A 14155-nucleotide genomic window follows, 5' to 3' on the forward strand; every position below is an offset into this window, starting at 1 on the left:
GCCTTTTAATTTTGTATATAGAATGCAATGAAAGTGGATTCGCAATTGCAATATTCTTTTCATTTTCATTTATTTATTTGCATGAAATTTAATTTGGATCAATTTTCGTTCTTACCCGGGAATTGATCCTTACGATTTTTTTATGTGAAAATGAAATCGCAAGTGCAGTATTCTGTTTCATTTTCATATATATTTTTTTTTTATGATGATAGCATCATATTATTGGATCAAGTTCCGTTCTTACCCGGGAATTGATCTTTTCCCCTTTAAGTTCTATGAAGTGAATCGCAAGGGCAGTATTCTGTTTCATTTTCATATTACTTTTCACTGCTGTGCGGGGGTAGGGAAGCGAAGGTCTGCCAGGAAGTCGTCGGAAAGCTCTCCCGCGACTCCCTTGGTATCCGATTCTTCGTCTTCCTTCCTGCCCCCCGCTCAGCTTCTTCGTTGTATTTTGTATTTGGGGTCTTCCTTGCGTTCGGGGTGGGTGGGGCATGTCTTCCCCCCGTGCATGAGGGAACCCCTCTTACTAATCTATCTATGTTACCGCAGGTGCTACATCCGTGGGAGACGACCTTGGACAGGTATGGACCACCGCGGAGGCAGGGCGTGCCTAGCATCCACGGGCTGCTGCAGCGTCTAGCGAGGTCTGGGGCGGTCTCCACTACTACCACGGCCGCTTATGCTGCTCCCCCCCCTCCTGGTCTACACTCCCCATGCTGTGTCGATGACGCCGTCTGCCGCTACTAGGGCCGCAGCCGTACCGAGGTGGGGTTGCCGCCGCCGCCTGTTTTCTTCGTGTTGCCTGCCCCAGACTTCCGCTGTTCCAGCAGCTCGCCCCTGGACCGGCCGCCAGGAACCAGGTTCCACTTGGCTTTGCCGATGATTCTACGAGGCGATCGCTGGGCCTGCCGTACCTGCCGCTGATTGATTCCCGCTGTTGGGCTTGGCTGTCCCTTCTGGGTCTACCGCTGCCGCTGTTCCTGCCGCTCCTGAGCTGGTTGCTGTTCCTGTCGCTCCTGATTCCTGTGCCTGTCCATGCTGGTCCTGCCCACTTGGTGTCTTCCCCAGTCCCAGGTCCTTCCGGACAGGTGCAGTCGGGCCCTGTTGCTTCGGCAACTGCCCCGGCTCCCTCCTGGATGGAGGACCTGACGACTGTCCTGCGAGAGCTGACGAGGAAGAGGAGAAGAGGAAGCTGTCATCTTCGTCTTCATCGTCTGCTGTTGCCTCTTCCCCTTCGACTTCTAAGGCCCATAAGCCGAAGAAGAAGAAGGCTGCCTTCCCCTAAGGGAAGTCTCCTTCGGTAACTTCTAAGGGCCTGTCCCACCACCCCGGTGGGACGGGGGGGTCCTTCTGCTGGTCCTCCTGCTCCTTCGGGAGCGGGGCCCGTCTCCCCTTCCGTAAGGAAGAGATAGACGGGGACCAGAGGAGTATCGGTTAGCTCTGGTACTTCCTCGCCTGGTGCTAGCGGCGATGCCGCTACGCCAGGTTCCGGCTCGGTCTCTCGTTCGCGAGAGATCCCGAGGTGGTACGTTCTCCTCGGGAGACCGTGCAGCCAAGTTTCGGCGCCAGAGTTCGCTCGGCGCCAAGACGCGGCACGGAGCAGAAGGCTGGTGAGAGACGCTCAGGTGACTCTTGCCAGGCCAGCGGCCGCTCTTGCAGCGACCAGCTGGTAACCCGGGTTTTCCCCCCTAAGAAGGCTCCTTCGGGACCTTCTAAGGGCCCGTCTCGCTCCGGCGATTCGGGGAGCTCTTCTGCTGGTCCTCCTGCTCCCTCGGGAACAGGGCCCATCTTTTCTTCTACCAAGGAGAAGAAGACGGGGACCCAGAGGAGTACCAGCTTCGGCTGGCACTTCCTCGCCTGGTTCTAGCGGTTCTGCCGCTAAACCAGGATCCCGCCTCGGCTTCTCGTTAGCGAGAAGTACCGAGTACGGTCTCCCGCGCGGGAGACCGTCCAGCCAAAGTCTTGACACTCGAGCTCGCTCGCCGCCAAGACCGAAGCACGGAGCAGAAGACTGGCGAGTGTCGTGCAGGGGACCGACTCTCGCTAGGCCACCTGTGGACGCTCTCGCAGCGACCAGCTGGCTGCTCGGGTTGAACGTGACGGTCGCTGACCATCCACGGGTTGAGGCGAGGAAGGGGTCCCCGCGGTCGTCGGTACCAGCCACGGCTGGTACCAGCGGCTCGACGCGCCGAGAGGACGCTCGCCGGTCTCACCGCGACAACGAGCCTAGCAGGTCACCTGACGCCGCTCCCATCGGGACCGCGGAGACGGTAACCAGCAACAGCTCGCCTGACGCTAGAGATCAGTGTCGACGTTCTCAGCCGAGCCTCTCGCCCCAGGCGAGCGGCAAGGCTAGGCCTGCTGCTCGATCGCCACTGCGGGTGGACGATCAGCAGCAGCCCTCCAAGCACGCTGGTCCTGCCAGCGAGCTAGGGGGAGCGTCAGGTCTGCCTCTCCTGTAGTACCTTCAACCTCCTCGGGCTACACCGGGAGGAGCGAGGTACCTATGAGTGATCGCGAGAGGTGCGCCGCTCGCGATCCCGCTATGACGCCGTATGGACCAGGCACGGTTCTAGGACCGACCAGGACATACGCGCAAGTAGCTGGAGGCGACCGTCAGGGGTCTGCCGCTGTTCCTCCTTCTGAAGGAGGAGTATCTCGGGATCTGTTCTTGTTGGAGGGACTGGACGGTCCTACTCCGCAAGACACGGTTACTCCCGAGATACAGAGGAATTTGCAGAAGTCATTAAGCTGATTCGTCAGCATAATGACCTTGCGGAAGGATTGCCGCTCCCACCAGCAGAGCCCACGTCTCTGCTCGAGTCGTTTTGGGGCCCGAGAGGGAACCCAAACCGACGGTGGGTCTGCCGCGATCGGAACTTGCCGATTCTGTCTCGAACCAGAGTCTCTCGTCTCTGACAAGAAGGCTCTCTCAGTTCTGGCCGGTCGATCAAGCTACTTCCACCTCCTCTACTGCGACAGCGGCATTTCTACGTGTCTTCGGACACCGTATTTGAATACTCCTTCGGTCCTCCTGAGAGGTTTCGACCTCGACGAGGACTGGAATGAGTCGGAGGACAGTATCGGCTCTCTCCTGTCAGGTGTCGATCAGCCCCACCCAGACGACGTTCACAGTGGCGGCAGACCCTTACCTACAGTGAGAGTTCGTAACCCTCCGCGGGAAAACGTTTTCTCCTGACGATACGTTTTCCCAGACTCTGAGAGGCCATCGCCGCAAGGCGATGGCTGTTCCTACTCTTCTCCAACTGCTAGTTCCACTGGGAAAGGAAGGCGAGCGAGTATCCAATTCCTCCCCCATTCCCTCTCTCGCCTTACGGTTACGAGGGAAAGGGGAGGGATCCTACAGAGATTTCTCTGTAGGATCCCACGTTCGGGACTGCGCTACCGTGGGGACCTTCGGGTCCTACCTGACGTAAGCCCCGGTCGTTGAGGAGGAATCCTGCCCCATTCTCGATTTCTACGGGAATCGAGAGGACCACCAGCCGATATCGTTTGACGAATTCGGTGGGGGTTTCGCAGACTGCTTAGAATTCTACGGAATTTCTAACGCATTCAGTGTTCGAGTTTTACGATCTCCAAAACACTTACGCGAGACCACGGTCCAAAGTGAGCGAGACGAGAATCCCCGATATACACCGATAATCGGGAACCTCGCCTATGCTCGAATTCCTGGAATTTCTAGCATTGGGAAGAAGACTGCTGCTGAAGAAACTATCTCACAGTAGGCGACCAACCTGGACTAGAGAAGATCGGACGGGAATATCCAGTTTGGCTTGAACTATCGTCTTAGTATTCTGTTCACCATTGAAGCTTTCCTTCGAGGAAGACTTCTCCTTCACTACTCTTTGATAGAGATCGAAGGTGGTCGATCTCCAATCCTTATTTTGTTTTCTTGAAGGAAAGAATTTAGGACGGAGATCGTTGTTCAGAATCCTACAAATATACTACGTATATTAACCTCGCGACATGATTCTACTAAGCAGTTGAATTGTCCGAGGGGTAGGGCGCATATCCTAGTTAATCTACGGATTGCGACTTATAAGAGAAGTATTCTAATTGAACTGCAACTCGGGGTTGCCTGCAACCTCCCAGGAGTTTTCAGTTTCAATTTTATATACTTATGGTTTTGTCATGACAACACCATTTCAACGTTTATATTTACCGAAATTCGTTTCGCCTAAATATAATTGCTCGATCATATCTTTTATGCTCGGTAGTTCTAGCCGAACGCATTCCTTCATGGAATAATGGATTACCTGGCAACTCAGGATAACGAGTCAGCGAGAGCTCAGGCTCAACTACTGCGTATTGAACTGCCTGATAGCAGCTCAGTATCAGCTGGGCCTCCGATATGCACGGTCATCTATGTCTCTCTCTGCCCTGCTTTGATTGACTACCGAACCGTATCTCTGCCCAACAATCATGGACTTAGGTCTCTGATTAACGGGGATTCTCGCAATAATGAAGGACCATCTACTGCTGTGACGCTAGATTCCATCGCCTTCGACATTGCGAGAATTTTCAACAGAGATATCTCTTGGACTCTTTCATCTTTCTGTTTACCGCACGGTAACAGAAGTCTGGTACAAGTCTCCCGCTGCATCGCACTGCGATAATGCGAATGATTTTGCAGACATCTGAGTTTGTCTTCAAAATATCTCTTATTCTTAGGTGTACAATTGTTCATTGTTCAACCGAATTACGAGATGTGTCAGAAGACATCGCCTACTCTCCGACCTGACAGCTTCTAACTTTCCAAATGTTCAGCCCATGAGAAGCAGTTCTTCAGGCGGCTTTCCCCTGTGTTTTCATTACTGAAGAACGCCCGCTTTCATTGCAACTACGACTTCTCACCGGACAGCAATGAAAATAGCGGTTAGCGTTTTGTCAGTCATTTGTAAGCACAGGTTATGAATCTTGAGAATCCTTCTCTCGATTCATATGTGAAGACGTAGGTTGCATTCAATATCTACCTTCGTCTTCAACGGTACATAGTGTTGTTTCTCCTTAGCTGAGATTCAACAACCATGAGATGTTTTACCTTCAGGGACCTCGGTCTCTAGAAGGCAATTGACTTTCGCCTGTTGGGCACATGCCTTAAGAGAATCATCACCTCGCTGTCCGGCATTGGTGACAAACAAATACATTATTTGTTTGGTCTCTCGGCATAACCCTTTAAAGGCGAAGGTCACGTGACTTACTCGGATGCTTTGACAACTTGCCTCCTACCGAACGCAGTCAGTCGGCGGCTGTCAGAGCGGCCGAGTCAGTTACGAACTACGCTGTTGACTTAGTTCGGTTGTTACAGAGCAATCATTACTTCGTTTAATAGCTTGTCAGTACCATACCATTGACACCCACCATGGAGTGTCGGTGTCCTATCCACTACCGAGAACTTCGCTGCATGGGGATAGGAGGATGCGAGAGACTTCGTGGCAAACACGGACAGACCAGTATGGGTACTGGACATCACCGAAGTAGAGAAGAGGGATAGGTCATGCGACTATTTCCTTCTTTTCCCCCTCTGAGGAACTGCATGACTTCTCCTGCGAAGTCAAGCATCCAGGGGATGGGGATCCGTGACGCTCGATTTCGTACCGAACTTCGTAGCGAAGACTCAGAACCCTTCGGTCCCTGACGATTGGTTCGAGTCGTTCACAATCCCCTCCCTAATGGACTTCACCGTCCTTCGATGCGAAGGAGATGCTGCCTTGTCCGCAAGAACTTCTCCGTGGCGCAGGTACTGAAGGCAGGGGTCTGGTCAACCAGACCACATGCCCTTCCTTCTACCTTCGGGATATTGCCCACAGGTCCTTGGATCTTTTTCCTTGGGACCCGTGGTGGCTGCTCAACACGTTGTGTAGCGAACCCAGACCCTCGCAGGCTGAACAGCATCGAGTCCTGGTGGGACCATAAAAATGGATGAGTGAATGAGAGTGTGACTGGCTCCTCTTCCCACCCATCTTTTTCTTCCCCTCTACCTGTGGTTAGAGGGACACGGTCGTCACCCTGCTGGATAAGGACAAGATGCAGGTGAGCTACTCAACAGAGCCCCATCCTATCCCTTTCACTAGGGATTAGGAGCGTATCCCCCCTCCACTTCCTCCAACAAGGGGGTGGGAGGAAGTGGATGCCAGCTTGAGACAACCCATACTTTATGTTGCCTCTTGCAAACAGGAACAAGTTCTTGCTTGCTGGTACGAAGAGATACGCTTGCCTCTCTCTTAGTACTCGGCCCAGAGGTCTGACCATTGATCCTGCGGTGCACACCCCGATCAATCGGACAGAGGCTTGGATCCCTCCCTCGCTCTTACGACCAGGGAGGCATTCCAGGGATGGACGAACACCAGTCTGTTCATCAAAGACTCAGATTCCTCCCACCAAGAAGTGAGTCTTCCTATTGTTAAAGGACCGAGGGTTTGTATTACGTATCGGAACAAATGACAATTTGTCGAAAATTGCATTTTTCCTAACTATACAAACCTGAGGTCCTTTACATATAGTCCCTCCTCATGCCACCCCTCACTCTGCGTATTTTGCATGGGCCAAAAGCAAAAGTGATTTGTTTACCTCCCAGTCGCGCGGCGCGCGACTGTCGGACAAGCAGTTAACTACCGTTCTCCCCTTGTTCGAAGCTTACGACCGTTCCAGCTGCCGCTAGCTACTTCCTATTGTAAAGGACCTCAGGTTTGTATAGTTAGGAAAAAATGCAATTTTCGACAAATTGTCATATTTAACATACGTTACACTCTCTCCATTTAGTGGTTTTAGCTCCGGCGAGCCTTTTACATGCATGTCAGGTTAAGAATACTTGCATGCTCTATTATCTAAGTTAGTCTAGTTTCAATAAGGAGAGTAGGTACTTATTTAAAATATTGTATTACAGAAAGTCCGTTGCGCCTCCAAGGCTGTCCAGGGAACTTCAAATGATCCAGTGGGGCATGACTGCTGCCGGTCCCACGCTCATTGTTCGATCTCCTTCATCGCAGAAGAAGGCCAGACCCCGTACATGGTCCGGTTTACTTGTTGTCTTGTTCATGGTGCTTTGAATTGACCTCAATTTTGTTGAACGATGAGGTAAGATCAAGTAACAAATGTGTACACGATTCTTTCTTGTTATGTTAATATAGACATATTTCTAGTTTAATTGCTAGTCAATACGACCCTTTTAATCCTATCCCCTCTTACAGGCGGATGAGGAGAGCTTGAAGACGGCCAAGGCAAGTCTTCGGCAGTGGGTGTCTGGATTCGGCCGCAATGCTCCACAAGGCTGTCCTTATGTGCTGGATGGCACCTTAGCAACCCGTTTGTTCCCCGGTTCTCCGTCGGCTGCGGTGAAGAACGAAGTAGCTGCTCCTATTATTGAAGCCATTCGAGCTGCTATGGCTCCAAACCAAGAGGACCAACAACTGACGGGAGATGTGGCTGCTCTGGACATTCATCTGGAACCGATGGATGAGCAGGTAAGTGGCGTAGAGGTTTCCGGCAGGATCCTTCATTTCACCTACCCCCTCTTCTTCTTCTTCATCCATTTCTTAGGTTTTGATAAATCTGTTCCTTCACCTTGGGAAGGTTCTAGGTCAGTCCGACCCAAGGTTAAGCCCTTGAAGGCATCAAAGCCTTCATCTAAGGCTTCTAAGTCAACTCCGTTGGCGAAATCAGCGTCGTCTCCGGCCCCTAGGCCATCGACTTCGTATGATTCATCGCCGGCTGCCAAGGCCCCTCCTCCTTCTAAAGGACAGAGGGGTAAGTCCGCTAAATCCAAAACGACGGAGCTTGACTTGCAATCTGACCTCCTCGTGGACAAACTTTTGTCTAGATTTAGAGAAGTAGTGGATGAGAGGCTAGATGAGAGAATGCACTCTCCTACTCCGGCCCCCACTACAGCCACACAGTCGGTGACTGATATAGTGGCGGAGCAGCTAAAGCCGATCAATGACATGATCGCAGGTCTGCTCCACTCCGGAACTCAAGCTGCTCCGTCGGCAGTTCCGGATGCATCGAAACTTCCGCCGTTTGATAAGAACAACCCTTGGCGGTTTGCCCTCCACGCTCCATACTTGGATGGCACGTTAACCCTTGAAGGTCTGGGTACTCGACCGTTATCGGATTTCGAGTTTTACCCAGAAGGACTCCAGTTTCCTTTCAGTGGGTTTGTCCGACTGACGGAGAACGCCTTATTCAGGATGGTATAAAGTTCCTAAGGAAACAGTTATTTTCCCGAAGGAAAACAAGCCCAAGCTGTCTGGGCTCGCATTCTGACTGACTGGGGTTGTGCAAATACCAAACTAACTCCACACAAGGGATCGTACACTATCTTTACGACTCCCCAAGACATCCCTTCTCCGTTCACTGATAAGATTACGGAGCTAACACTTCAGGCAGAGAATGATGATCTGCCGATGCCAACTCTCAAGGAGATGGACGCTACCTCCCTCCTCATGCCAGCCACTAGAGATTTCTGGCATGACGTTCCGTCGACTTTCACAGTTGGGAAGCTAGACGCAGACTGTGCGTCTTCCCTGTTTTCAGAAAGACTTCCGAAACTGCCGGAGAACTTACTTAAGGCAGAGCTTGAAGCAAGATCGAGGTTGGCAAGATCCATCAACGCAGTGACATCACTGGAGTTGGTGGCTTCGATCTATAAAGAAGAGCAACTCTTCAAGGTCTTAGCGAAGAGTCTGTTACAGACTTATCAGCTGGACCTCCATGAATTCATTGCAGCCAGGAAGAGCTGCAGGAAGCATGTATTAGCTGAGGCGACTATTAGGCATGAGCCTAACAGACTGATCAAATCTTCCTTCTGGGGAAAGAATCTCTTTCCTCAAGAAGAAGTGGACAAGGTGCTACAGGAGGCGGCCAGGACAAACCAAAACCTTCGAGTTCGTTGGGGTCTCTCTTCCAAACGGAAGTTCGACCCTACAACGAAGCACCAGAACCCGAAAAAGAAACAAAAATATTTTACTACTTACAAGGGGTTCCGTGGTCAGCAACGTCAACAAGCTAATCCTCCAGCCCAGGCGTCGAAACCTTCGACATCAAAAGCTCCTCAACCACAACAATTTATGATTGTACCCGCAACACAGGGCGGACAGTCATCAACCACAGCAGCATGGATGGTCTTTCCTCACGGCATTTAACCCGGCCTACGAAGCCACCGGAGCCTTTCGAGGATACCCTAGACAATCCGGTGGTAATAGAGCTAGAGGACAGTTCCGCCAACGTAGCGGACCTAGAACACAGGTCGACCCAGAAAAGGGATTTTGACGGAGGAAAAATCTATTTCTGGGGAGAGACCTGTGTCGCCCGGTGAAACCCTACCCTGTTTCCCATCCCATTCCTTTCCAAGCCATTACTGAAATCTATTACAGAAGGATGTAAGATGGCGCTCGCATCGGGCGGGGGCTGGGGGAGTCGGAGCGGTGTGGTTGAGACCGCTGTAACGGCACATCCCATGTCCATGTATTGACGAAGGAGTAATCTAATTGGAAGATGACCTGTGTTTAGTGGCTTTCACACGCCCTTTCTTTATACACGACGCCCTTGAGGTGCTCGCGCGAGGGTAGTAACCTCTGCATACCAAAATGGTTTAACTTTCTCTGGTATATTTGGAAATTATTATATCAGAAAAGTAGTAAGAAGGACCTTTTCACCGGGCGACACAGGTCTCTCCCCAGAAATAGATTTTTCCTCCGTCAAAATCCCTTTGTTATTATTCACAAGATAAACCCCTATGCACATGGAACAAGTCTACAGGCCCATTGACTTGAAATTCAAGCTTCCAAAGAATTTACACAACCAGCATAAAGAGCTGAGTATTGCAGTCCATACAGATGTGATGCCCACATGCTGACATTAATGCCTATGATTCACTGTAACTTGTGGAACCATTGCCAGACCAAACATAGGACTTGAAGCTGGCAGACTATTCCAGTAAACCAAGAGAGGATATTTTGTTCAGGCCAAGTGCATAAAGACGTGGGAATGCTCCATGATGTTCTTTTATACTAGAAAAGTCTCATTCTGACAAATTACCATATTGACTCCACTGTCTAACCTGAAAGAGCACACCTTATGAACTGGATCAGCTGACTACAGAAGATAATCAGTCTCCAATCTCCCATTACATTTGGTACTGTGGACAGACAACCCTGGAAACCAGAATGTCTGTTCTGCATTTCTTTGAACACCCTTCTCAGAGTCATCAAGCCAGTTTGCAATTGAAGGCCTTAAGTCTGTCCGAGCCATGGCCATGTGCCCCAAAATTCACAATTTAAATGAAATAGAAGGATTGTTTGTTTCAATAGGAGAAGATACTGGACTAGTAAACTACTATCTGTGGATCATTTGTGGTTTCCAGCTATGATATACCGAATTCTGGATGGCAAGTCCTTACCAACAGAGAACCAACATTGAATCTTGCATCCTCCTCCCTCCCACACCTAAGCCAAAAGTGTAACTGATGAGATTTAGGTGAAGTAGATTTGGTGATTAAGAAATCCTTGGAGGCAAGCTTGTTGATCTCTGATGCTGAGACTGCAGAAGAGGAGGTAGAACTGGCCACTAGGTTCTTATGTTGTGTGTCATACTGCCTTATGAAAAATATGTTTGCTTAGGTTTAAGTTGAGATTACCATTTCCTTTGGTTGCCACATTTTGTTTTTTAAGAAGGCATCTTTGATAAAAGATGTAGATCATTCTAGTGAGATGTAAATTGAATTATGTCAAAGGCACTTCCCAGCATCACCCAACGAGGCTTTCAAAAGCAAATTCAGTAAAGAACTGAACCCAGGACATGCTCTGCAGTTGCAAGGTAAAAAATTTATGAAAAGAATCCTCAAATATCTTATCTTGGCGATCAGGAGGAAGAATACTTAGGTTGGGGAGAAACTACATAGTGTTGGTGATGTTGGATGACTGGAATGCAAAGAACAATTTTGAAAGCTTGATTGCTGTCCTATATTAAAATTAATGGGAAGTGGTTGTGGACTATTAATACAAAGGCTTGAGAATGAGGCCAAAGGTTTGGCAAACAGGCTTTGTAGTATTCTATACTGAGTTCAGTGGCAGGCTTCATCTTTGTGATTTCAAGGGTACTTCAAATCCAATCTCCATATCCCATCAAGGATGGGAAAAAGACGGTATGTTCTGCAAAAGTAAAGTTATTATTTTATGAAACAAAATACATCTTATTTTGGTTAGGATTTGGATTAACTGAAAATAAGAGAGGCTGGTGTTTCCAAGCAAGTAAGTTGGTTAACAGTTGGCTGTTACTTGGAGAATGAGGAAGGATAGAGACAGTAAATAATTTCTCTAAGGTGTTGACTTTGGCAAAACCTACTCGTTTCCCAAAGATGAATCACCTCCTACTAACTCTTAAGGCAGATGTTATTGCTAGCATCAAAACTGATAATGCAGATTTCAGAGAATGCCAGTCAGCATTCAACTGGTTTTATTTGATGCATAATGTCTTACAACACATACTCATAATTTACTGATGTTTCCAGTATCATCCATACCCATATCTTTGTTTTTTAGCACTATGACCTTAGCTTTACATCATGTTGTGCCATCAAACTCATGAGTAGTACTCATACCTATGGCAAGAACCAATAATAATTTATAGAAAATTCTTAATAAATTTCTCAGCCAAGGAGACTTACAGGAGAAATAATCCTAGTAAGTACTTTAAATTAAATGAGAAATAATACTATTAAGTACTTAGTTTAAATTAAACCAAGTTCATAGTTATAATCATTAACGCAGTGAAGATCACTACCCAAACAGAGTAACATTTGGAGATCCACAAAGTATTAATGTCCTAATCAATAGCTGCTCAGTTAAGGTTAAATTGAGTGTCTTACTTCCACTTGTTGCAAATGTCTGGTGTTTGGTAGTGTTGTAACCAAATGATATAAGGTACTCACCTTTCATTAATCATTGTTTTACTGATTTAAAGAGCAATCCAGAACTCAGTTTTTCTAGTTTAATTGTGTTTATTAAATTGAGTGGAAATGGAAAACTGTGCAGAATAATTATTTGTTTTGTTTGGTATATTTAATTGGTGTTATCCACCATGTTAAAAAAAAGTTTGTATATCATAAAAGCAGTTTTGGGGAACTCTTGTATTGCAGATGTTGATGCACTGTATACCTGTTGTTGGCCTATAGATTGGTTAATGTCATCAACCTCACCATACCTGTAAGAATTCTTGCTGTCGACTTTGATGCAGAATGGCAAATTTCAGGGAGCAAATATCCTATACAGGCACGTGGGTAAGTAAAAAAATTATAAGGGTTATATAAAATTATATTAGAATTTATCCATATTTAGGGGGAATTAATAACAAAATTATGTAGAATTTCTCTAAAATTAGATTTTTGGTTTTTTTTTTTTTTAGGGTCAAAAAACTAATATGTCTTTTTTTTTTGTAAGTTTAGACAGACCACCAAATTATAAAAAGCAAATGGTTACAATGTACAGAGTACCTCGAGATACGAAAGGCTCTACTTACGAAAAACTCGAGATACGAAAGCCAATGCGAAAAATTTTACTGCTCTACATACGAAAAGTTTTTGCAAGATACGAAAGGTTGTTGCTGTAAAGTCCCGAGATTCGCCCGGACCACCGAGAACAATTTTAAAACTCCCGCGCCGCCCAACTGAGTAAACTCGCCACCATCCTCCCGCTCTCCCATTGGGTTCCTGATGCTATCACCCCATAAGTCTGCTCTCCTATTGGTCAGCATCTACCCCTTGTGCTCTAAGTATTCTATTGGTAAAAGGTTGCTGTAAATTGAAAAACTTATTCATGCAATACATTTATAAAAAAAAAACATTAGGTAAAGATAGAATAAAGAATAGAAATGAATGGTTATCATACTGTTGGTAGTTTCAGTAGTGAAGAGAGATAATGAAAATTTATGGCTTACTGTGTAAAAGTAAAGATTGCTTGGCGGTCGTTCGATTACTAGTAAGTGCTGGATGTAAACAGACGTTTGGAAAAGCTTTTTTTTTTGTTTGTTTGTTTATTATAGTTAATGGTTACTTAATAATTATTTGAAATGAGTACATGCAATACATTTAATAAAAAAAAATTGTGAATTAGATATCAGAAAATATATAAAATAAATCAGTCTGCCAACAAATAGGTATTTTTTAGAATTCTTCTTCTGTTTTATTATTACGTTACGTATTACGTATGTTTCATTACAACTGTCAGTAACTCGGTATCTCCATTAGGTAAAGATAGAATAAGAATAGAAATGAATGGTTATTATACTGTTTGGTGGTTTCATTAGTTGAAGAGAGATATTAATGACAATTTATGTCTTACTGTGTGCTAGGAAAAATGATTGCTTGGCGCTCGTTCGATACTCGTAAGAATGTAAACAATCGATATGAAGGTTTGTTTTTTCTTTGTTTGTGTATTATAGTTAATGATTAATTAATAATTATTTGAAATGAGTACATACTGAGATTTATACATTTTATTGGCATATTCTAAGCTTTTAGCTCTTAGGTTTAGATGTCAGAATCATAGACTAGGCTACAGTAGCAACCGACTACATAGGCTAGGCTTATTGCTAAGGACATATGCTAAAGTCCTAATATATGCAGTAAAAATGGGTGAACATTACTGCAGTTGAATATTACTCAACAGTATGTACAGTATTTTGCCTTTTGGAGACATATTTTCTTCCGTCGTAACCCTAGAACATGTGTTTTTAGGCCTGGAAATATAATTTACTGGGGTGTTTTTGGAGGGCCTGGAACGGATTAGCCATTTTATTAATGTTAAAATGTGTTCCAAGATACGAAAAACTCATAATACGAAGGCCGTCTCGGAACGGATTAATTTCGTATCTTGAGGTACCAAATGTACTTGTCATAAGTTTTTTGGCGGTATTTGGATTTATTGTAACTTTTTTACTTCTCAAGTTTTATGGTTTTTGGATTTATTTAAAATTTTCGCTCTTCAATGATTCAGTATGTATCTTTTAGTTCCATTCTAATATCGTTCCACTCCATCTGTTGTTCATTTTCTAGATATTCCTCCCCATAGTCCCCAACACTTTGGCATAATACATTTTTAACAACATGTCATTTAATTTTTAACATACTTAAGCTATTAAT

General features: G+C 46.4%; 1 protein-coding gene across 1 annotated transcript in view; it reads left to right on the plus strand.

The window, feature by feature from the left end:
- The window catches only part of LOC135206817 (protein SERAC1-like), a gene marked incomplete in the record, with an annotated part of 105994 nt that overhangs the window by 23863 nt on the left and 67976 nt on the right, over positions 1-14155 (plus strand). Inside the window, 2 exon segments of the mRNA XM_064238307.1 lie at positions 12155-12198; positions 12201-12295. Of these exon segments, the coding sequence (XP_064094377.1) occupies positions 12155-12198; positions 12201-12295 (139 nt within the window).

This window comes from Macrobrachium nipponense, chromosome 31, assembly GCF_015104395.2.
Source record: "Macrobrachium nipponense isolate FS-2020 chromosome 31, ASM1510439v2, whole genome shotgun sequence".
Lineage (NCBI taxonomy): Eukaryota > Metazoa > Arthropoda > Malacostraca > Decapoda > Palaemonidae > Macrobrachium > Macrobrachium nipponense.